The sequence below is a fragment of the Corvus cornix genome, chromosome Z (assembly GCF_000738735.6).
Source record: "Corvus cornix cornix isolate S_Up_H32 chromosome Z, ASM73873v5, whole genome shotgun sequence".
NCBI lineage: Eukaryota > Metazoa > Chordata > Aves > Passeriformes > Corvidae > Corvus > Corvus cornix.
In genome coordinates, this window is record NC_046357.1 from 10394188 (window position 1) to 10415976 (window position 21789).

Here is a 21789-nt window from a genome sequence, read left to right on the forward strand (position 1 = left end):
TTGTAAATATTAATTTTTCATTGTAATGACCTTCCTTTCACTGAAATCTTGTTAATAAGTTGAAAAATTAAGTTTTAGTGGCTTGCTAGTGTGATCATTAGTCATGTAAGTAGCAGCCCTTTTGTCTTCCCCTAGTTACTTACATATCCTGTAAGTGCTATGAATTGATCCTAAAATTGTTGAATGTATTGCACAGAGCTCATCAGTGTTTTCATATTCTTGCCATATTTATAATTATTTAATGCCTTTAGATCAGTATCATAAGTTTTATATCCTCCCTTTGTTCATTTTCCCTGTAGCACTCTATTGTCACAGGAATGTGAGGATGCCATGAAATAGTGCTTCAATTTTCTTTGACTTGCCATCCCATATCAAGGGAATCAGGTTCATCGCACTTTTCAAAGATGAGTTGCAAGTGCTCTTAAATTAATAATATAAAAAATACTTTAGTATTTTGAGTAGTAATCAAAAGTACCGAACCACCAAACTCTTGTTTCAGAACTGGGACCTATTAACATGTTGAAGGTAAGTTTAGGTGGTGTCTCTGTGTTCTAGTTGCTGCATAGTTAAATGAGCTTTCCCTTCTCTGTGGCTCCATATATGGTTTTCATGCCTCACTAACTGAATTTTCCTGCCAAGTTCCAGTGGGTCTGAAAGAAAGGTAAATTTAGCTAAAGCCTAGGTCAAGTACAAATGAATTTAAGAAAAAAAAATAATCTAGAAACAAAGTTCTTTACCTCAGAATTCCAGTTCCTGCCCCTTTGCAGGTAAATCAAACCTCCGAACTATCTGCTAACTCTTTGATGGCTTCTTTGGGCAATATTATTTCACCGTATTGGTGTGCTGACTTTGACATCTTATGCGTAGTAGTAGTATAAGTAAGCTGGTGTTATACAGTGTATATAATGATTAACCTGTAGTAGCTCCAGAATGTCTACCTGCTGACTTGTTTTGGGCACCAAGGGCTCAAAACTCTCCTCATTTGTAAACGCTGTTGAATTTGGAAAGTGTTTTGACTCACATTTACTGCAGTCATGTGACTTACTTCGCTAAAGAAAATAAGATACTGAAAAAGTCTTGATCATTTTAGAGACTTGTTTCGCATTGGGTGCTTAGTTGTAGTTCTTGTTGTGTGAAGAGCTTTAAGACATGTTAAAGAAAAAGTTGATGATCTACTCTCCTTTCTAAGCTACTCCAGAACAAATTATTTTATCTACTCTTTCAGTCACGTTTGGAGCTTTTCTAAGCCAAAATAAAATGCTTGCAGTCCAAAGAATGTAAACTTTGCAATTTTTTTAAAAATTAGTTTTACATAATCTTAGTACCTGGTGAGGAAAATTTAGTTCATAAACTAATTTATGTAAGTAGAATAACCAGTTTTGCATAATAGATGTTCCAAGGAAATATTAGTACTCATCACTATACCTACTGCATGCAGTTAGCCCCCTTCCTTCAGTCTGCAAGAAGGAACACTATTGGAATCCCAAATAGTGCAAACTCTATGCAAAATAAGTGCTAGCTGGATATATAACAAATACTCAACACTGAACTCTTTGGTAAGTTCTAGAGTGCACACTGTTGGTTCAAAGAAAGATAACTTACTGAACTGAAGAGAATAAACTTTCTTTAGACAAGTTTTCGTAAGGAATTTACTTGTTAATATGAAATTTAGGTAGAACCAAGGTTCAGAAATCCAGTCCTGTGAAACTTTTCTACTAATGCTTAGTCCTGGAAGAATACAAGCTGTGCTTTTATTTTGGTTTTAGTTCATTATGCCCCCGTAATTTGTAGCTTTTTTCACTTGGAATTGCCCCACACTTAACTGACTAACTAAATATGGTGAATAACTAGAAAAAAAACCCCAAAACAACTGAAAACCTTCATGACAGTGAAGGTGTCCCCACCACACTTCACTGGTATCTGCAAGGTTTGCCTGTTACGTGAACTGTAAGTACAGGAACCAGCACCTTTTAAAATGGTCGTATAAGAGAATGGCATGCCGCAGGCCACGGATCACCACCAGGTAGGTTCTGAATAAAATGGACAGGTTGTGCAAGAACACTTTGTAGACAAAGCAGCACACTCTGAAGGCCTTGTTTTCCTTGTAACTTGTCCTTCTGCATGTTGATTACCACAATGGCAAATTAGTGAGGCTGGCAGCTGTGTTGGAAACAGCCTGGAAACAAGACAAAGGTCAGCATGACCTGGCAGAAGTGTGACCTCCTGTCATGTGTGTGAGGAGAATTTCTCTTTTCCTGTCTCTAAACAGCTTCTCACATTTTTTCTGTGAATTCTTCTGTTGCATTGGGCATCGTTAGGGCATGCACTGATCATGTGGGGTATTTTTAGAAAGTGTAAATAATAGCAGAGGCATGCTTTGAATTTTCCTTCTGGCAGCAGCAGAAGGGCCAGCAGTTCACATCATGTGGCTGCTGCTTCAAAAAGTATACATCTATTCTAGTAACATTTTCCCACCCAAACATAGCATCCCAGAGCTCTTTGGAGACCATGTGCTTACGGGAGTCTGGGTCACCCTGAGGACTATGCACTGGAAACTTAACCACTGAAAAGCCTCTGCCTTTTCCTTAATTCCCGTGATGCTAGCCCTTGGTCACAAAGTGACAGCACAGAAATTTAAGCCACCTTAACTTCACAGGGGAAACAGGTGAGATTGCACATCTCAGTTGTCCATTTGTGGAAATCGTGGAAAGGAAAAGAGGGAAAAGGAAAGGAAAACAGGAACAGCTCTTGTTTTCTGAAGTGATTGTGGCATTGTAACACTGAAGCGCCGCTGATTGATACATTTTGCCCACCTGTGTTTTGCGCGGGTTCTGAGGGATTTTATGAACAAAACCGCTGACGATGGAGCGGGGTATCACTGGTAGCTATCAATGGGGGCTGCTCCCTCCCGTGGGACAGCGCCCGGGACGGGCTGCGTGTGCTCGGCAGCCGCGGGGGCGGCTGGACAGCTCTCCCCGGTCCCGGACAGGGCCGGTGGCCGAGGGGAGCCGAGAGCCGCTCAACCCTCCGGTCCCCCTCGGTTGGCGGCCCCGCCTCGGGCGCACCGACGTCAGCGCACGTCAGGGCCGAGCCCCTCGCCCTCCCTCCGCTCGCGGATCCGCCGTCCCGCCGCTCCCGCTCCCCCTCGTCCGCGTTGGGCTCCCACAGCCGCCGCCCCGGCTCGGCCCGGCCCGCGACCCCCGCTCCGCTCCCCGAGAGCCGCGCAGCGCGAAGATGGCGGCGTTCAAATTCCTCCTGGCGCCCCTCGGCCGCCGCATCCTCCTCCCCGCCGCGCGCAAGGCTGAGGTAAGGGCGAGGGGCGGCGGGGAAGGCGGGTCCGAGCCCCTCCGCCTGGCCTTGCCCACCGGGAGACTTTGGCGGGGAGCCCACTCGCGGCTGTCCGCGCCGGGATCGGCCTGTGTCGCGGGGGGTGACCGAGCCCCGGGCGGCGGCCGCCCTGCGGCCCCGCGGGAGAGGCTTCCCGCCCCGCGGGGAAGCGATGGCTTTGTTCTCGAGGGGTTTGTCCCGCGGGAGTCCCGCAGGCGCGGGGGCGAGGAGGGAGGGCAGAGAGCGGCCCCGCTGCAGGCCCGGGCCCGGCGGCGGGTGGGGTGCGGTGACCTTGAGAGGCGGCATGGAGAGTTGACTATGAGGTTTTTTGGTCTTGTTTTTATATTTAATTTTTTTTTTTTTTATTTAGTTCCCCATCATTTCAGAAGGCGGCATAGTTACAGTGTGTTACTGTGTATTCCCGTGTTGCTCTCACCGCCTCCTCGCCCGGAGGTGGGGAGCAGGTGTGCGGAGCTTGCTGGCAGCCCCGCCATCTACCGCTTTCCATAAACGTGTGCTGTGCAGCCGTGCAGCTCCCTCGCTCGCTTGCTTTGCCCTTCCTGTAGGAAGCGGCCGCCAAACCTCGCAGATTTAATGGTTTCCAGCCCACATGTAACCATAGCGAAGTTATTTTTTGTCGCTTCGTCCAGAAGTGTCTCTGTGGCTTTTCTTAGTTTATTTTAGTTGATAAAGCTCACCTTCTCATGCCTGTGTTTACTGCTTCTGATATCCTTACGTAGAAATCTTAACACTTTCAGATTTTGTTTTACTAAGTCATATTTTTGCTTTTCCAGATAATTTACTTAAATTCTGTTGATTATTCTAGGAGCTCATCTGTCTCCATGTTACTTTCTTAAACCTACCAGAATTGCTGCCCGTTCCTGAGATCTTAGCTTGCTGCTTTGGTGTGCAGGGAAGCATAGGTGATCCCTGGTGCCTCAGGTCCCCGAAAGCCCATTGCTCTCAAATGACAGGGTGGGTAGGAAAGGGACTGAGAGGAACATATTTAGGATAGAAGAGCAGATACACTCATTAGAGGCATCCAACCTGCAAATGCATGCTTTTGTAACACATGCTGCTCTGTTCACCAGTGTTGCACACGGGAAGATTAAAGAAAAGGTACCACATGGCCTCTGAAATATTTTCCTATGCAGGGGTACAGGGACACAGCAGAGGCCCGGCCTCCCTCCAGCCCTGGCCCTTGAGCCTTATTGCAGCCCTGTTGTACTGTGATTCCCAAGGCTGCCAGCACTTAACACTCCTCTGGACCTGCTCTGATAGGTCCATGTCTTTCCTGTTCAGAGGACCCCAGAGCTGGATGCAGTGCTCCAGGTGGGTCTCAGCAGAGTGAAGCAGAGTGGCACAATCCCCTCCCTCCCCTGCTGCCCACGGTGGGCTCTGGATGCAGCCCAGGACACATTTGGCTCTCTGGGCTGTGAGTACTCATGGCTAGGTCATGTCCAGCCTCTCAACCACCAGCAGCACCTATGAGTCAATGAGTTCTTCTCCCAGTCTGTACTCAGGCCTGTGATTTCCCTGATGCAGATGGAGCACCTTGCATTTGGCCTTGTGGAACCCTGTAAGATTCCCATGGCTGACTTCTTGAGCTTGTCCAGGTCCCTCTGGATGGCTTCCTGCCCCTCAGGGTGTCAGCTGCGCTGGATAGCTGGGTGTTACCTACAAACTGGCTGAGGGTGTACTTGATCTCTCTTTGTCATTGATGAAGATACTAAGCAGTTGTGGTCCCAGTACCAGTCCCTGAGGGACACCAGGCATCACCAATATTCATCAGGACTCTGAGTCATTGTCCACTCTGCTCTGGATGTGGCCATCCAACCAATTCCTCATCCACCAAATCCATGCAATCAAATCCATCTCTCTCCAAATTAGACAAAGATGTTGTGGGGAACTGTGTCAAAGGCTTTACAGAAGTGCAGATGAATCTGTAGCCCTTCTCTTGTCCACTGATGTGGTCACTCCCCCACAGAAGGTCACTAGGTTGGTCAGGCAGGACTTGCCTGAAGCTGTGTTGGCTGTCCTAGATGACCTCTTTGTCCTCCATGTGCCTTAGCACAGCTTCTAGGAAGGTCTGTTCCATGATCTTCCCAGGCACAGAGGTGAGGCTGACAGGTTGGTAATTCCTGGGATCCTCCTTTTACCCTTTTTAAAGATGGGCACAATGTTTCCCTCAGGGAAGTCTCAAGGGACTGCACCTGACTCCATGACTTTTTGAATGCCATGGATCAGTGGTGAAACATGCATAGTATAATTTAGCATGCAGAAGGCTGTTGTAGTTTTTCTCACATGACATTGTTTCTTACGACCCACATACTGACTTTTTATTGAGCGCATCAAAGCAGAGCAACATTAGTGTTTCCACTGGGAAGGAGGTAAGCTTCCATTCAGAAAGGTTTACTTAATATTCAGTATAAACTCTTGCAGGTTTAATTTTATAAAGAGGACAGCTTGTGTAATATTGAAACCGAGCCAAAGATTGTTGCCCTGATTGTAACTGTAGGTAATTCTTAAGGTAACTCTTCAGGGAAGAATTGGACTGTTGTCTTTAAAATGTGTAGATTTCCTTGCTGATTTATTAATTCTTCTCCCTCTTTCACAATATAAATTTTTCACTTTTGCTATCAAGCTAGAAGTTGAAACACCAGTAGGTAGTACTTTAGCTTCCAGATTTTCTGAATTTATTGTGACTGTTTCAACATAGTGACTTAAGTGTCAGTTTTTCTTCTGGTGCCTGAACAAATGCTTGCGTAGTATTAATGCATTAATTATTAGTGGTAAATACTTAAAGAGAAAAAAAGGTAGCTGTGACCTAAGGCATCATGGTACATGCGTAAGTTGTGATGACTACTGTGTAATGGCTTTGCACTGTAAGGTCCAGGTTTGGGGGTGGGGTTTGTATTGATTTCCCTCTTGTCCTCCACAGTTCATGCATTCCTTGGAGTCTTCTTGATTCTGAGCTGTTCTTCAACAACACAGGGAGCTCTAAGACTGCACGAGGAAGCTGGGGGAGGGTTCACTGTGTGGAAGGGTGTCCCTGCTTACCATACTGCCAGTACAATGCTGTCCTTCCTGTTGTTCCTTGGCTTCCACTCAAATTTTGTGGCAGTGTGTCGTTCTTTCAGCAGTTTATATTTAGTGTCTGGATGTCTTTGAAGCTCATGTAGCAATGTATAGGTTTAAGAAGTCTGTGGATGGCTCCAACTCGTGCTGAGGAATTGCATTTGTAAATCTGTTCTCAGAAAGCCACAATTTGTCAGTAATTCAGGATGAAATTCTCTTGTTTTGGAGACCTGCACCGTGTTTCCCTCCCTCCTCCCCACGGCTCCCCCCCTTCCCCCTCCGCTTAGTACTTACAGTAGCAATATTTCTTTTTATCTATTTCCTCCCCTATCTAGCTAGAGGCATGGTCTTCATTACAAAGCTACTGTATAATGCCTTTTGTTCATTCACTTGTTAATTTTATTGTTGTTGCAGATTTGTGGATGCTATTTTTCTACCAGCTGTCATCGCAACACCAAATTTTACACTGATCCTGTTGAAGCTGTAAAAGATATACCCAATGGGGCAACTATACTTGTTGGTGGTAAATATTTAAATTCTTTATGGAAGCAATCATGTTATATTAATAAGATGCTTTTTACTCATTTACCTTCTTTCTTTTACTATTAACTAATTTGAGAATCCATGGAATTCCATGTTTTTTTAAACAAGTGGTTTCCTACTCCGCTCATGAGGGGTATACTCTTTCAGTGAGAAAATCCAGGTTGTGTCACAGGGGAAGAAGCCTCAGAAAAATAATTAGGTTTTTTTTCCCCACTAGCAAAAATTGGACTCTATTTGTTTGAATCCAGAAAATGAGCTTGGGTATTTTCAAGATAACATTGTTATTTCACATGGTGAATAAATACAAATTGGTTTGATTATTTTATGTTAGCATTCGCTATAGCCTTTGTCTGCCGCCTTTCTGGGTCCCTGTGACCTTGAACAAATTACCTAACCTGTTTCTGTGTTAGGAAGTGAAGATAATACTTATCTATGTTACACTTAATGCTTATGTGAGGCATTTCCAGAAGAGTCAAGAAGTTGTGTCATACTAACTTTCACTGTGACCTGAGCTTTTGGATATTGTAGATGCTTTCCACAATTTCATGCTGTTCAGTCTGCATTAAAAAAAAGTGATTTATCTATTTATTAGGTTGTTTTAATATTGCTGAAGTAATTAATTGTAAAACATGGGAAACTTCAATGGAGATATGTAATGCGGCAAAATTCCTTCTGCAGGAATTTTGAGTTTTTGTTTGTCTCTTTTTGTTGTTGTTATTGCTTGAAGAAAAGAAGATTTGAGGCCAAGGTAGGTTGGCCTTGATCTCAGGGGTCTTTTAGAACCTAATTGATTCAGTGGTTCTGTGAAAAGGTAGTGCTTGTAGTGTGACATAGTGTTTCATTTTAGGTGTACTGGATTCTCACATAATAGAGTGTGAGGCACTTGTGCCTCTGTGGAGATCTAAATTACTGTGATTCCAGTTAGACATCTTCCCAAGGGTGTTCTGACTCCCAGATTTTTATCACCTAATTACAGGCTAAGTTGTATGGGATGTGCAGCAAAGATAGGAAGGTTAAGTTGGTAGAAAGAGAAGGAGGAATAATGAATACAGGGTTGAGGACACACATTAGGAGCGCTTCCCCAAAGGCCCACTCTGATGGGTAAACAGCTTTCATCCAAATTGGGAAGTATCTGGTGAGTGGGAGATTTCAGTACTAGGGGTAACTCTTTCCAGAAATGCTGATTTATTTAATTGACTAAAGAGCTTATTCTACTCAGAAAGGATTTTTAATTCCCATACTTCTGAACTATCTGTGTTCTTTCAAACACTTGTTACATAATCAATTTTCTTGTATTTTGTGTAGGTTTTGGATTGTGTGGGATTCCTGAAAACCTCATTGGAGGTTTACTGAAGACTGGAGTAAAGGGAATAACAGCAGTCAGTAACAATGCAGGGTAGGTATTCATATGTCTGTGGTTTAGTAAGTAGAGACTAAAGATTCCAATTATGTGAAAATGCTGATATATATGAAAAAATCTTTCTTTTCACCATCATAATTTTCATATTAACAAGACAGCTTGGTTTGAAAGTGTTATTTTTGGAAGGAGCCCAGGAAGTTCAGTATTATATGATACTCAACTTTTTCAGGGACCAGTTGTCATGCTGTAGAGAGTTGCAATTATGTTACTATAAGTATTTATATTTAAATTTATATATATTTAACTGGTTGACTGCAACTGGAAAGTCTAACTTAGATACTTTAAATGTAGTATCAATGATTTTGTGTGTATGTGTGTGTTTTTATGAAGTTCCAAATAGGGATATATTTTTTTAAACTCAGATTGATGCTTTCTGACCCTCTTACTGTATTTCTGTTACTTTAAAAAAACTCCAGGCAACACAGAAACAGTGGAGAATATCTGCAATGAAAAAATGGAGAGTCTCTTTAATGGGTCTTGAAATTTTTGATTTTTTTTTTAAATGTTTGCCTATTAAGAAATTCCTGTGGGGTTGGCAGTGAGAATACTTCTTTCACGTATAATTTCTCAGCTTCTCATTCAGGCTAGTTTTTACACAAACTGTTCATAGTAAACTCCACAATACCTAATGATCTCCACATAGAGAAATAACTACAGCCACTTCCATTGAAGTGCATTGATAAAAATATAAATGAAATTGAATAAAAATATTAATGTGCAAAATATGAATTGCACATTCATTGGATAACAGATGATTTGTATTGGTATTTGGTACATACACAGTCAAACTTAAGCTCCTTAGAATCTTATGGGAAACAATTTCTGCTGGATGATAAAAAGGAGAAAGACAAATAATTTTGAGTGGAAAGATCAAGCACTAGAGTAGAGATCATTAACTTTTCTCATAGCCTTATTTTTGAATAACATGCATATATTTGCAGATAGAGAGATTGCAGAGGTGTTCCTGAGGGCGGGGCAAAAGTTTGAAAATGAGAAAAAGTGAAAAGAGGACCACTGTGGAATAGGATGAAAAAGAAGACATTTCGTATTGTATTCTGAGTATAGTTGGTGATGTTATAGGCTAGAATTAATTTTTATTGAAATAATGTTAACTTTCCTGAAAGTTCTTTGGATTTTGAGGCTGAAGTGATTTCTGTAAAACTCCTGGTTGCTGGCAGGAAAGCAAAATTTAATTCCTGTTTTCTTGAAACTAGTTTTCCATGAACATTCATGAAAACCTGGAGAGTTCCTCACAGAACAGTGTAACAATTTAAAAATGCTTAAGGGCATCTAGAGTTTTTTTTCAAGTCTAGTTTGTAAAAATACAAGTTTTACTCTCCTGTTGAACACTATAATTTAGTTTGAAATTTAATTAACAATAAAATAACTGCTTCATCTATCTTTTTATTTACTGTATTACTACTGCTATAGTTTGGTAGTGTTTGGGAACCAGGTTAAAACACAGCTGTTGTCAGAAATAGAGTAAGAATTCTCAACACAGCAATTAATACCATTTCTAATCTTCTAATTAGCATGTCAAAAAGCCTGCTTTTCTAATACCATGCATCTTCTTAGCATCTTCTAATACCACGTCCAAAAGTATAGTGGTATTATCAAGTATTGCAGCACTAATAAATGCCTTTACAACTGAAGTAGCACAGCAGCAATATACCCTGCAGCAGTCGTATCCAAAGGGTGAATTGTTCTTGTAACCTTGAGGTGTCAGGCACTTTGTGGGATGAGTAATTTCCCATTTTCAAATTGCCATATGGTTTAGTGTGCTTTTCTTTGGTGACCTTGTGCTGGAGTTGATGCCTGGCTGTGTTTCAGTTTCTTCACTGCAGCTGCTTTCTTTTCTCCAGTTCTTCCAGCCAATAGGAGGTAATTGGTTGTGGTCAGGTTTTCTCATCCTGCAGTGGGGTTAGCTTGTAATTGGAGCAGGGAAGAGCCAAGTACATAGACAGACAGCCTATTCTGGACAGCAGTGCAGCTACATGGATTAAGTCACATGCCTTTCAATATGCAAGAACCACGGAATGTGCTACAGAGCTATCTGTTTATAACTAAAATAGCAGCAATGGAGACAGTGGTTCACTTACATCTAAGGGAAAGCAGTAATTAGGAAGTCCTGAAGCGTTCTTGCCAACTTTTCTAGCTGGAAACAAGGTTCAGCAGAGCCTAGAAATGCTTAGCAGTGTCTGGAAATAACTTTAAAGGAGTAGGATGTTCACAAGTTCACATCCTACTTACTGTTCTGTGCTGCAGTGTAATTGGGAGGAGATTCCTCCTTCAAAAACTTGTTCAAATCATGTCATTGCTGGCAGGTGAAGTCCTGTCTTTGGCCTTTCTAAGGCTTTTCAATGACAGGTTGTACAGTAGTGTATGGGGTGCTCTTTGTCACACTGCTCAGCTTGCTGTCTGCTGCTGTGCTCATGCTGTGTGCTAGCCAGTGAAACAACAGCTTTAAGAGCAGTTACTCTTTTGCCAGGCCAAACAAGGCAAAGTGTTTGAAAGTGAAGCAATTCAAATATCCAGTCCCTCTGGTATTTACACAACTTGCTGCAGGGGAAACTGAAGCTTGTGAACCAGGGCAATAGTGAAAGATAACTGCAACAGATAGGTGTGCTTCTAAAATACAACCTCTCCAGCTTCCCTTATAACTTGTTTTGCTTATATTGTTCATACTGTAAATACTTTCTTTACACTGTTTTTGTAAGCCCTTTAAATTGAGAGTATTCTGTCTCAGTAAGCTACCAAAATCCATTTTATTAAAGATTTTCTTCATTCTTGTTTAAATTTGGTTTGTTCCACATTTGCCAGTATTAAAATTAATAAAAATATATAAAAACAATAAATAAATGAAAATGAATGAATGGATAAATAAATAAATAAATTTTTAAAAGCTTATTTTAAACATTGATTCAGCAAATTCCCAACATAGTTGTGATTAGTATACAGTACCTTTTTGTCTGTTTTTTCACCTCCATGTAACTTCATGGTATCTTGTTGCATACTGTTTTCAAGTTACTTGGAACTTGGGACTTGGATGTTTTGGATCAGCCTATGCTAAGACTTCCATAATGCAGGCTGTCAGACCTGTTGTTTCAGGACCTGTGTTGCAACGGAAGCTATCTTCGTGTCAGCACAGCCAAATATTTAAAATGAAAGTTAAAAAAAAGTGCATGAAATTATTATTTTTAATTAATTGTGCTTAATAAAATGTATAAATAGTTTTCGCTATAATCACATTCTGAAATCAACATTTCTTTCATTCAACCACCCCAATAGGCTGAATTTGTGCAGAGTGAAAATGAAGCCCATTACTTGTGATAACTGTATGTGTGATCTGATTGCTTTATCAACTTTGGGCTTTGTCTGCTTTTGAGACTTAAAAATGCATCCTTTTGGAATGCAGTAGTCTTGAACAAAAGCCTTTCACTTACAGTAAAAATAGAGAAGTCACAGTTAAGATCTTAATTGCTTATCACCTGGGTGATCATCTGAAAGGAGATGGACAGCATATATCAGATTATCACTGGTTCAGACTGTTCTTGTAAGGCATTACCAGCTTTTTGAACCTTTGGTCTCTGTACCCTTTTTGAAGGTCTTTTAATGTTACAGTGTTATACATTAGGAAGGAGAAGATGACTTTGAGATAAGCATTTCCACTTCTAATCATGATGCCTGAGTGTCATTACTTAGCTCTGTGAAGCATAATACCCTTGCTTTCCTAATGGGCTGGGCTATTTGTGGTTCCCAGATCTCCAAAAGGCAGTACTCTATGGGATCTGATGCAGTGGTAAACTTACTGCACCCCTTATTCTAAAGCACAAAAGGTATCTTTATATTAGCAATTAAATATTTTGAATTTAAGACAGGTTTGATAAATGTTATGTAAGTTAAAGGTTGTCTGATTTTTCAGTCATTTCTTTGAATGTTATGTTTCTGTTGAAACCAAAATGCCATCTTCGCCACAGATTCCCTGTTTTTTCTTGCATGTAACTCATTGGCTTAATTCCACTGATACTGTTACTATAATATCTATCTATCTATCTATCTATCTATCTATCTATCTATCCATCCATCCATCCATCCATCTAGCTATTTATCTATTTATCTGTCTTTGTATTACTTACACTTATTAAAAACATATTCAAATGTAAATGTGTATATACCATCATGTGGAAATCGCATTCCAAATTCACAGAAGGTTGTGAAGTTTTTCTGTATAGTGTTAGGTATCAAGTGGTTTTAGTGGAGCAAATTTGATAATCTCTTGATTCAGAAAGTTAAAATGTAAGTGAAAATGTTTGAGGGACTGGCAAGGAGGCGGGTATGTGCACAAAGATGGGATCAAGGTCATGCTCAGAGTGTCTTACCTCATGTGTGTCATTTTTGTATATCCATAAGAAATTCAAGTATCTCAAATTAAATATACTTTCAGAAATGAAATACAAGGTCAGCAGTGACTCTTACCTCTCTTGGTAGAGAGAGAAGAGTGGAGTTATGTAAAATCCTGCACATGGCAAATTACCAAATTCAGGAGACAAGGTATATATTTTCAGTGAATTTAGTTATTTGACTTTGATTTTTTTATTTTTTATTGTCTGCATTCTTTATGAAGAATCTAATCAGATGCTTTGTTACAGCTGTTAAATTGGTGACACTGTGTGAACTGCAAATCCCTGAAAATCTGCCTAGGTCATCTAGCTAATTTTAGTGTGAAGGTTATTTAGGATTTTGGCAGGGAAAATTGTACTAACTTTGTACTATGTGGAACTATTGAAAAATCAGCTGTGGAGATAACTTTCTGGTTGTGATTACAAATGAGAAAAAAATAGGTATTGAACTCAACATGGTTGAGGAATTGGATATAGAACAGTGACAGTGAAAGTTAAACCTATCTTTCAGCTAGGTGACTTTTGAAGTATGATGGTTTCATGATCAAGTTAAAATATTTATCAGATTACTTCTATAACATATAACTTCTCTGTGAAGGAAAAATATAGTACATTTTAAAAGTTCTGAATAGAGTTGTTTTACTTGTCATAAAAACACAGGATGCCATTTTGTACCAGAAAGGAATGTGAAGAGAGGAGACCTTGCTGCTCATGTAACAGTGCAATGTACAGTATTTCTTCTCTTCAGAAATTATCTGCCATGTACGGATTTGGCCTATCTGCCTGCACCCATCATTCTCAGATGAGAAGAACATCATTTTTGGAGGAGGATGGTGGTGGAACAGTACTGCTGTTTTGCTGTGAGACTTGAGATGAAGTTATGAGAGCAGAGAGGACAGAGTTCCCATGAGAAGACTTCAGTAGCAGAGGGACAAGGGTGCAGTGCAGACACTTCAGGGAAGGAATAGAAGGAGATTAAGGCTCAGGTACACCAGTTTGCACACAGGGCTTTGTGATTTTCTACAACTGTGGCCTTCCTTCCTGCCTTCCTTCCTGTCTCCCTCCCTCCCTTCTTCCCTTCCTACTTTCCTCCCTCCCCTCCCTTTCTCACTACCTTCATCTCTTTTTCTCCTGAACAGGACTGCCATAGCATATGGCAGCACCCATATTTTTCTCTTCCTCCTCTTTTCTCAGTCTTTAGAGAGCTTCAGCCTCTCTTTTTTGCTTTCCGTTAAGCAATTTGCAATCAGATATATGGCTATGTAAAGAAGGTGCCTGAAGACAGTGTCAAGGCATTTGGCTAAGACAAGAAACAACAAGGCAAATAAGCATTTTATCTCTGAATAATTTACCTTTCTGTGAGCTGAATCTGTTTTTCTGTCTCTGTTAGGTAACTCCTACTCCTCATCTTGTTCTCATTCTTTGTACCCTTATGGAAGTGGGGGACAGAGAAGGAGAAACAGAATATCATCTGAGCTGGCTCTTTAATAATCTTCCAGTGTAACACATGGAGAAAGTATTGTGGGACATAGTCTCGTTATGAGCCAGCTGTAAGACTGGGGAAGATGAGTTATGAAGAGCTGTTATATGACTGATTGTCTACATTAATTTTGCCCTGGGTATGCCTTCCCTTTAGTCCAGTGTCTTTTGGCAAACACCATCTAGTAGGCATTTACTAATTTTCTAACAAAGACTGTTAAGGATCTCTTTCTGGGGCTGCCAGGATTATACTTTATTTTTGTGGATCTAAGAATGTGTGTCCCTAAGAACTCAGGTGGTACCTCTATCCATATAACTTTCATGTTGGTAAAGTTTCATGTTATAGTCAGGCACCCCTGTGAGCCTGAAAGCTTAAGACTCTGCAACTAAGAAATGCCAAGCAGGTAGTGATTGATGCATTCCTTTTAGTTGGGAAGCAGATCTACTCTTCCCTAGGAATTGTGGATCTGTCAGAAGACATAATTGCATGTAACTTGGAGCAAATCCTTTTGAAGACTGAAAAGCTGATGCTGCAAATAAAACCAGCCTCTCCTCTTCTACGTAGAGAATGTCAGAGGAAATGATTTCCTTTCCCCACTCCTAGCCTATTGCCAAGAAAATTTCTAGCTCTGGAACAGGTCCATTTGTTATCAAGTTTCATGCTTCGTTATGTAACACTTGGAGCTTATGAATGCCTAAAAAGACTGCTCGTCTCTCTCCAGAAGGTGACAGGTGCCTTTACATAAAACGTTTTCCAGGAGTAGGACCAGCTATTAATATGCATTTTTTTTCAGCAACAGCTAGCTGCAGAAACTTCAGCTTCTGCCTGAGGTGGAGCCTTGCCTCAGGATTCTTACTGCATTCTTTTCCTTCTCAGGGGTGATGTAGTTACCCCCTTACCTTTCCAGTCTCCAAATTATGAGAGGAGAAAGATCAGGTGGTGTATCATGTTAGCTCCTTGGCCAACGTTTTAATTCTCCAGATCTCAAGATATTCATGTTAATATTTCATAATCAAGACTTCTGGTCTTGTGTAATCTCCCAGGAATATCACCTTCTGGAGAATCTTTGGACAATGACTGTAGGGGAAGCGATCTCTTTAAGAAATCTAGAAGGAAACTCTCATTCTAATTGATGCTGCTTGCCATCCAGTAAGGGCAGCCAGTCTATTCTGACCACACCCACTTTTTTTAGAAACAAATAAATGTCTTTACAAAGGCAGAGAGAGAGGAAAGTTTTAATTGTCCTATAATGTCTCCTTTTACTCAGAAAACCCCCTAACGGTAAGCCAGACTGTGTTTTGTGCCAGACTGTGTGACATTCCAAGTATCCATTTTTTCTGCATAAGAATGCAAATTTCTATTTCCTGCCTCATCAGGCTGTGCGGGGCTTGTTGGTGTGTGAGGCTTTTACCAGCTTGGAAACTTAGGTAATCTCTTCTTCACTGTAATGCTGGATGCTAGAATGTGTTATGCTTGAGCCACCAAAGAAGAAGGTTTGAGAGCTTCAGATTGTTGTTTATCTGCAGTGAGATACTGAAATGTTGCCTTTGACTCCTTCCAGTATACTGGAGATGTGTGGGCTAGATCTGTCTAGGAGTCATCTTTGGCTAATTTTTTTGATTACAAAAGGCCGACATAGTTTTTGACAGGAAGGTTTTGTGGGTCTGCGAGGGACAAAACAATAGGAGGCAGTGTATTGCTAGACAGTCAGACCTCCTTAATTTTTCTTGTCTGCATCAATAATTTGGGGAACTTGGGTCACCTATGTCCTTGATGAATGCCTAGTTAGATCTCTTTTCCTATATATGTTTCATGTATTCTGTTGATTCACTTTTCATCCTAATACAGAATGGGGAAACTTCTAGACATCCAAACAATTCTGAGGGTAAAAGAACACATTCCCTGTCTAGCACTAATGTGCCAGCACACGAAACAACTATGTCAACTTCTGTCACGCCTTCTTCCTTCCTATCTAGAGCAACATATTTTTATTGCATTTACCTTTCTTTTAATTTTTAAAGGACTGAATCCAACTTTTGAAATAGGTGTATGGGATGTATTCTTTTCATGCACTCAGTAAAGGTTCTTTTTTTCTTTCTATGGTTGCTGTTTGACAGACGGAGTGTTGCCTACAACAATGCCTGCAGTATTTTAGGGGTAACATTTTGAGGGTAAACATAATTAAAGCTGAAAAGTTCAAAAAGCCCTTGTGCTTAAAACAACTAAATCAAGAAAGCAACAAAATATGGAAAGGGAGAACAAGTAACTTAAAATCGCCATAGAATTGTTATATGGAAAGAATTTTCTGTAAACCAGAGGGTTTTGAAATTTGTAATCTGGGATAGAGACATCACATGAAAATCAAAGGGTAGGGGAAATAGGAGTGAGGACAGTGTTTTCTATGTGAAATATTTGTTTCTTAGGGTATTCAGATATAAGAGAAAAACATAGGAAACAAAAAATAGGTTGAAGTGCTCAAAATGGGTTTTGGGACGGAGATGAAAACTGATGCGTGTGAGTGCAAAAGGGTTATTTTAGCTGGAAACCTGAAGATTGCAGATTGCACCCTCAAAAAAGATGGATGGCAGTCTATTTCTTTAAAGAAATTTACATCCAAAAAAAACGCATATGAGTAATGGCAACAGGATTTTGTGACACTGCTCTGAAGATTAAATGCATGTGGGAGTTGAAGTAATTTTGTGTTACCAGGCAGGCAGAGCCTCCTGGTACAACGACTTTTGAAAGGTGAAATTCCTGTTCTCATTGTGCTAGGGAAATAAGGTTGTATGTGACCTGTGTGCACAGTAACAGATCCTCACAGCAATTTTGTGAACAAATTGGCTGCATTTGAGGTGAAGAGAAAGAGTGACTTAAGAAGTGAAGAACAACTTGGCATGACAAAATAACCTTTGACGTCTGAAGCGGCCACCTAAAACAGAGACTAGACAAGAATAAGGGAGTAAAGGTAGGTGTTTATTTGAAGGGCCTTCAAAGGTACACCGTGGGGGGCCCAGAGGCTGTTGCCAAAATGGACCCCAGGATGGACAACAGGTCACGAATTCTTCACGCTTTTATAAGTTTGGTTCATTAGCACATCAGGGTTAATTCTCCAATTAAAGCTTCAGTTAATGATGTAGTTTCCCACAGCTTGCCCCCCTTAGAGGCTCTTTGGTTTACACATTTTGGGCCTACAATGGTCTGAGTGTCCTTGAAGAGCAGGCCCGGAGAGGCTTTGTTATGTCTACCTAGCATGAGAGAGCAGAAATTAAGAGGCTACAAGAAACTTCAGAGTTACACACTAAGCACTACAGGATTTGAGAAATATTAAAGTTAAAACCTAAGGCATCATCTTTGTGCAACTTTCTGTTTAATTTCTTCATAACTACTGAGTTTCTTTTGAGAGAACATTCCTCACAGTAGTAGATCAGGGAATCAAGTGTATCCACATGGAATCCTGCAGGATGATACACAAAGTCCTGTTAAGGACAATATGCTTCAGTAGCTGCTTCTGAGAATGTAGGAGGAAGGATTATGGATCTTAGTGAAATGAAGCAGAAATTCCTTTAACCATTACAAATCTGACCCTCTGTTGCCATCCTTTCTTAAGTGAATGCACACTCAGTATTTCATTGTTTGCATGCAGAAGTGCTTGTTTCTATTTGGTAACTTCCAAGATTTGCAATGATCAGAGCAGTGTAACCACCTGAATGATACACAGAAATTGTAAACTCTGGCTTGCAAGCAGTTCAGGAAGCTTCCCCTTGTTCTTGCACTAGAAAGCACTGCAGAATTTTGTTTAAATTCTCTGCTTTCGCCACACAGTGCTGTAGTTATACCAACCTGTTTAACCCCCATCAGATATTGGCTGCCCTGTTACATTCATTTACTACCTTTTATAATGAGAGGTCAGGGTTTGATGGTTTTCATGTGAGAGGAATTGCCCTGCTTTAAATTAACCTATACAGGAAATTCTGGCTTTTTTATTTTTATTCTATTTTGTAATCCCTTTTGCCCACAAGACTCCTCTTTCTTCTCTATACTCAGCTCTTCTAGTTTCAAACTGCAGGATTTGTTTTCTTGCAGGGAATTAGAAACACAGGTTGTTTCTAGGCAACGCACATTTTAGTCCCAAGGCTTTGGCACCACAACTCTTTGGAAGTTGCATCACAGTTAGATTTTTAGGGTTTTTTTAGTAGGTCAGAGTTGGAGAGTAGAGCAAGCTTGTATAATAAGTCGCATTCTTTTGTATCTAGAGAACATAGAATAAATTCAGAGAACCAGATGAGAGAAGCTTGTTTCACTTCCTCTCATCCAGTTTCCAAAATGCTTGAGTATGCACTGAAGTGGGCCATCTCCTTAAAATAGGCCTAACCTTAAAATAGTGCTCATGATGCATGCAGTTGCGAAGGCATTGTGACTGCATGTCTGTCCATGCAACTCTTGGAGCATTGTGGTTGGAGATGAGGAACTGGTGCTGGTCCTGCTTGCTCAGCCCCTCTCCCTTCACCAGCAGCACTGCAGCCTGTGCTATGGCTGGCAAGCATTACTACTTTTATATTTGAAAATGGATACTGCATAATAGTAAAGTTGTTGAACCTTGTCCTTTTTTGGAGCTCTTCTTCAGGAATGGTGTTTTCAACAGGATTCATATATTGTAGGCATGTGTGTGTTAATTACAAAGTGCTGAATACTTGATATCTTAAAGGATTATTGTAATATTCTTCTATATTTCTTATCCTGAAATGTCAACCCGTTGTGTGGATAATTAAATAATATTGAATCGACCCAACTAATGGCAGATATACATCATTTTTTGTGAGGTAATTCTGGATCATGGCATCTTTTCTATAGAGGGACTGGAAGGTCTGAGTTCTCTGCTTATCTGATGCAGAGACCAACATAAATGTGCAGGAGCTTCACACACATGTACCACTCTGCTGGCATGCTGCATAATGTGCTGGAAAAGTGAAAGAAACATGTCTTTATCATATCATCTATGTTTATTTCCATATTTATATATTAACCTCGTATTTCCTGGAATTGAAGTAGCATTTTTTACAGAGCATCTTGGTTGCAGGAACGCTTGAAAAATGTTCCTAATCTAATAGTACACAGTATAGCATGACAAACATCACAAAGGATATCAGCATTTTAGAAGCCCTGGCACAAGAAAAGTGTTGTCTAACATCTCTGGCATTCAGTTTCAGCTGACATAGACAAGAAAGTCTTGTTTGTAGTGCCCAAACCCTTTGTTGGAGTAGGTGGTTATTTAGTAAGAAATTAAATTATTTACTATAATAACAAAATTTAAATACAAACATTTTCTTACCTCATACAGAAATTAGCATTATAAATACAAATGTGCCTTTCTCCTTGGGCTGCTAAGCAATCACTTGCCTTTTTCCTGGTCAGCAGGAGTGTGAACAAAAATATATCTGTATTCACTCAAAGCCATGTGTGACTTTTTATTAATTTGGTAAGGCTTTTAAAAGGAGTAGATACGTAAAATAACGCCACTTGTCAAGCTGTTACTTTTAGCTGTTAACATGTGAAATGGCTTTAAAGGGAAGTTTTGGATGTATTCCATATCTTGGAGGAGACGAGGTCTGAACACTGAAATCTTAGATTTTAATTGTAGCTTTGATGCTTTTCCCCCCTAAAAGCTGGAATTTGGTTTTTGTCTTCAATTCCTTATGTGTGGGGGAGATAACTTTGTTCTTTCTTGTTAAGTCATTACAGCTTATCAAGTGCTTTGTTTACAACAAAACTCTATTGTCTGGATTTTTCTACACAGTGTTGACAACTTTGGACTTGGTCTTCTGCTTCAGACAAAGCAGATAAAGCGCATGGTGTCATCATATGTTGGTGAGAACGCTGAATTTGAACGCCAGTATTTATCTGGTGAGCTTGAAGTTGAGCTTACACCACAGGTAAGGAGTGTCTCTAAGAGACTGGTGATTTCTTTCCATCTAAAATACTGAGTAGAATAATGCTTAAGTGCTCTTATGAAATTGTTTTGCAATCCAGATGTTTTGCTTGTGTGCAGAAGGCACTTGCCATCTGTGGTAGGCTCACCCTGACTGGACTACAGGGTGTCCACCAAAGCTGCACTCTCACTCCCCTCAACTGAACAGGGGAAAGAAAATATAACAAAAGACTCATGAGTTAAGTAAAGGGAGAGATCCCTCACCAGTTATGATCATGGGCGTCACAGACTCAGCTTGGGGAAATTAATTTAGTTTACACCAATCAAATCAGAGTAGGCTAAGAGAAGTAAAACCAAATCTTAACATGTCTTCCCACTACACACGCTTTGCCCCAACCCTCCCTTCTTCCCAGCTGTAACTTTATTCACAGTTTACTCTGCCTCCTCTCTGCTAGTGGCACAGGGGGAGGAGGGAATAGTGGGTTGTGGTCAGTTCATGACACACTGTGCTGCTCTTTCCTGCTCAGGAGGACCCCTCATGCTCTTCCCCTGTTCCAGTGTGGGTGCCTTCCACAGGATGCAGTCCTTCAGGAACAGGCTGCTCCAACATGAGTCCCCTGTGGGGTCACAAGTCCTGACAGGAAACATGCTCCAGCGTGGGCTCCTCTTTCCATGGGGCCACAGGTCCTGCCAGGATCCTACTCCGGCATGGGCTTCCCATGGGGTCACAGCCTTCTTTCAGGCCTTTGCCTGCTTAGGCATTGGGTCCTCCAGTGGCTGCAGGTGGATTTGTGCTCCCCTGTGGCCCACCATGGGCTGCAGGGGCACAGCTGCCTCATCATGGGCTGCAGGGTAATCTCAGCTCCAGCACCTGGTGCACTTCCTCTCTCTCCTCCCTTACTCACCTTGGTGCCTGCAGAGCTGTTCCTCTCACATATTCTCACTTCTCTCTACTCGTGGATGCACTTACATCTCTGTGAGAAGTTCTTTCTCCTTCAATATGCTGTCCCAGAGGTGCTAGCACTCTTGATAATGGACTCAGCCTTGGAACCAGCTGGCACTGGCTCTGTGGACATTGGGAGAAGCTTCTGGAATCTTTGCACAGAAGCCATCCCTCTAACTACCAAAACCTTGCAAACCCAATACACCATCTTAGGGTCCAGCATCTGTTAAGAACTGGCTGTCTGTGTAAATTCCTTTAATGGAATTAATTAATTAATAATAAATTATATTCATTTGAAGTTTTTATATATATATACACACTTATGTATATTTTATTGAAGATTGTAGAAGAAGGCATAAAGTATACTCAGCACTGTGGCCGCATATAAAGGGAAGGAAGTCAAGGAGCTGCTCTGTTCCCATCCTGGTGGCAGGTTTTGGTATGTTGGGTGTGCAATGCCTGCCATCTAGTGGGCTGGAATCAAATTAGGAGATACCGTTCCTTGTGAGACAAAACCCTTTTTGGCTTGTTCATTAACTCTTAACGAAATTAATATTTGCATACTGTTATGAGCCAATTTACAACTTTACTTTTTAGCACCATATTTTTAATTATTTTAGCTCTGCTCAGCTACTCAAATAGCATGAATGCAATGAGATCTTAAAATCATCA

The 21789-nt window shown here is 40.8% G+C and overlaps 1 protein-coding gene across 1 annotated transcript in view; it reads left to right on the top strand.

Annotated features, from left to right (window-relative positions):
* Positions 1-3106: 3106 nt before the first annotated feature.
* OXCT1 (3-oxoacid CoA-transferase 1) overlaps positions 3107-21789 on the top strand; it is an 81199-nt gene continuing 62516 nt past the window's right edge. Inside the window, exons 1-4 of the mRNA XM_010395207.4 lie at positions 3107-3306; positions 6820-6928; positions 8254-8344; positions 20043-20178. Of these exons, the coding sequence (XP_010393509.1) occupies positions 3235-3306; positions 6820-6928; positions 8254-8344; positions 20043-20178 (408 nt within the window). The 5' untranslated portion in view covers positions 3107-3234. The remainder of the gene's footprint in view (positions 3307-6819; positions 6929-8253; positions 8345-20042; positions 20179-21789) is intronic.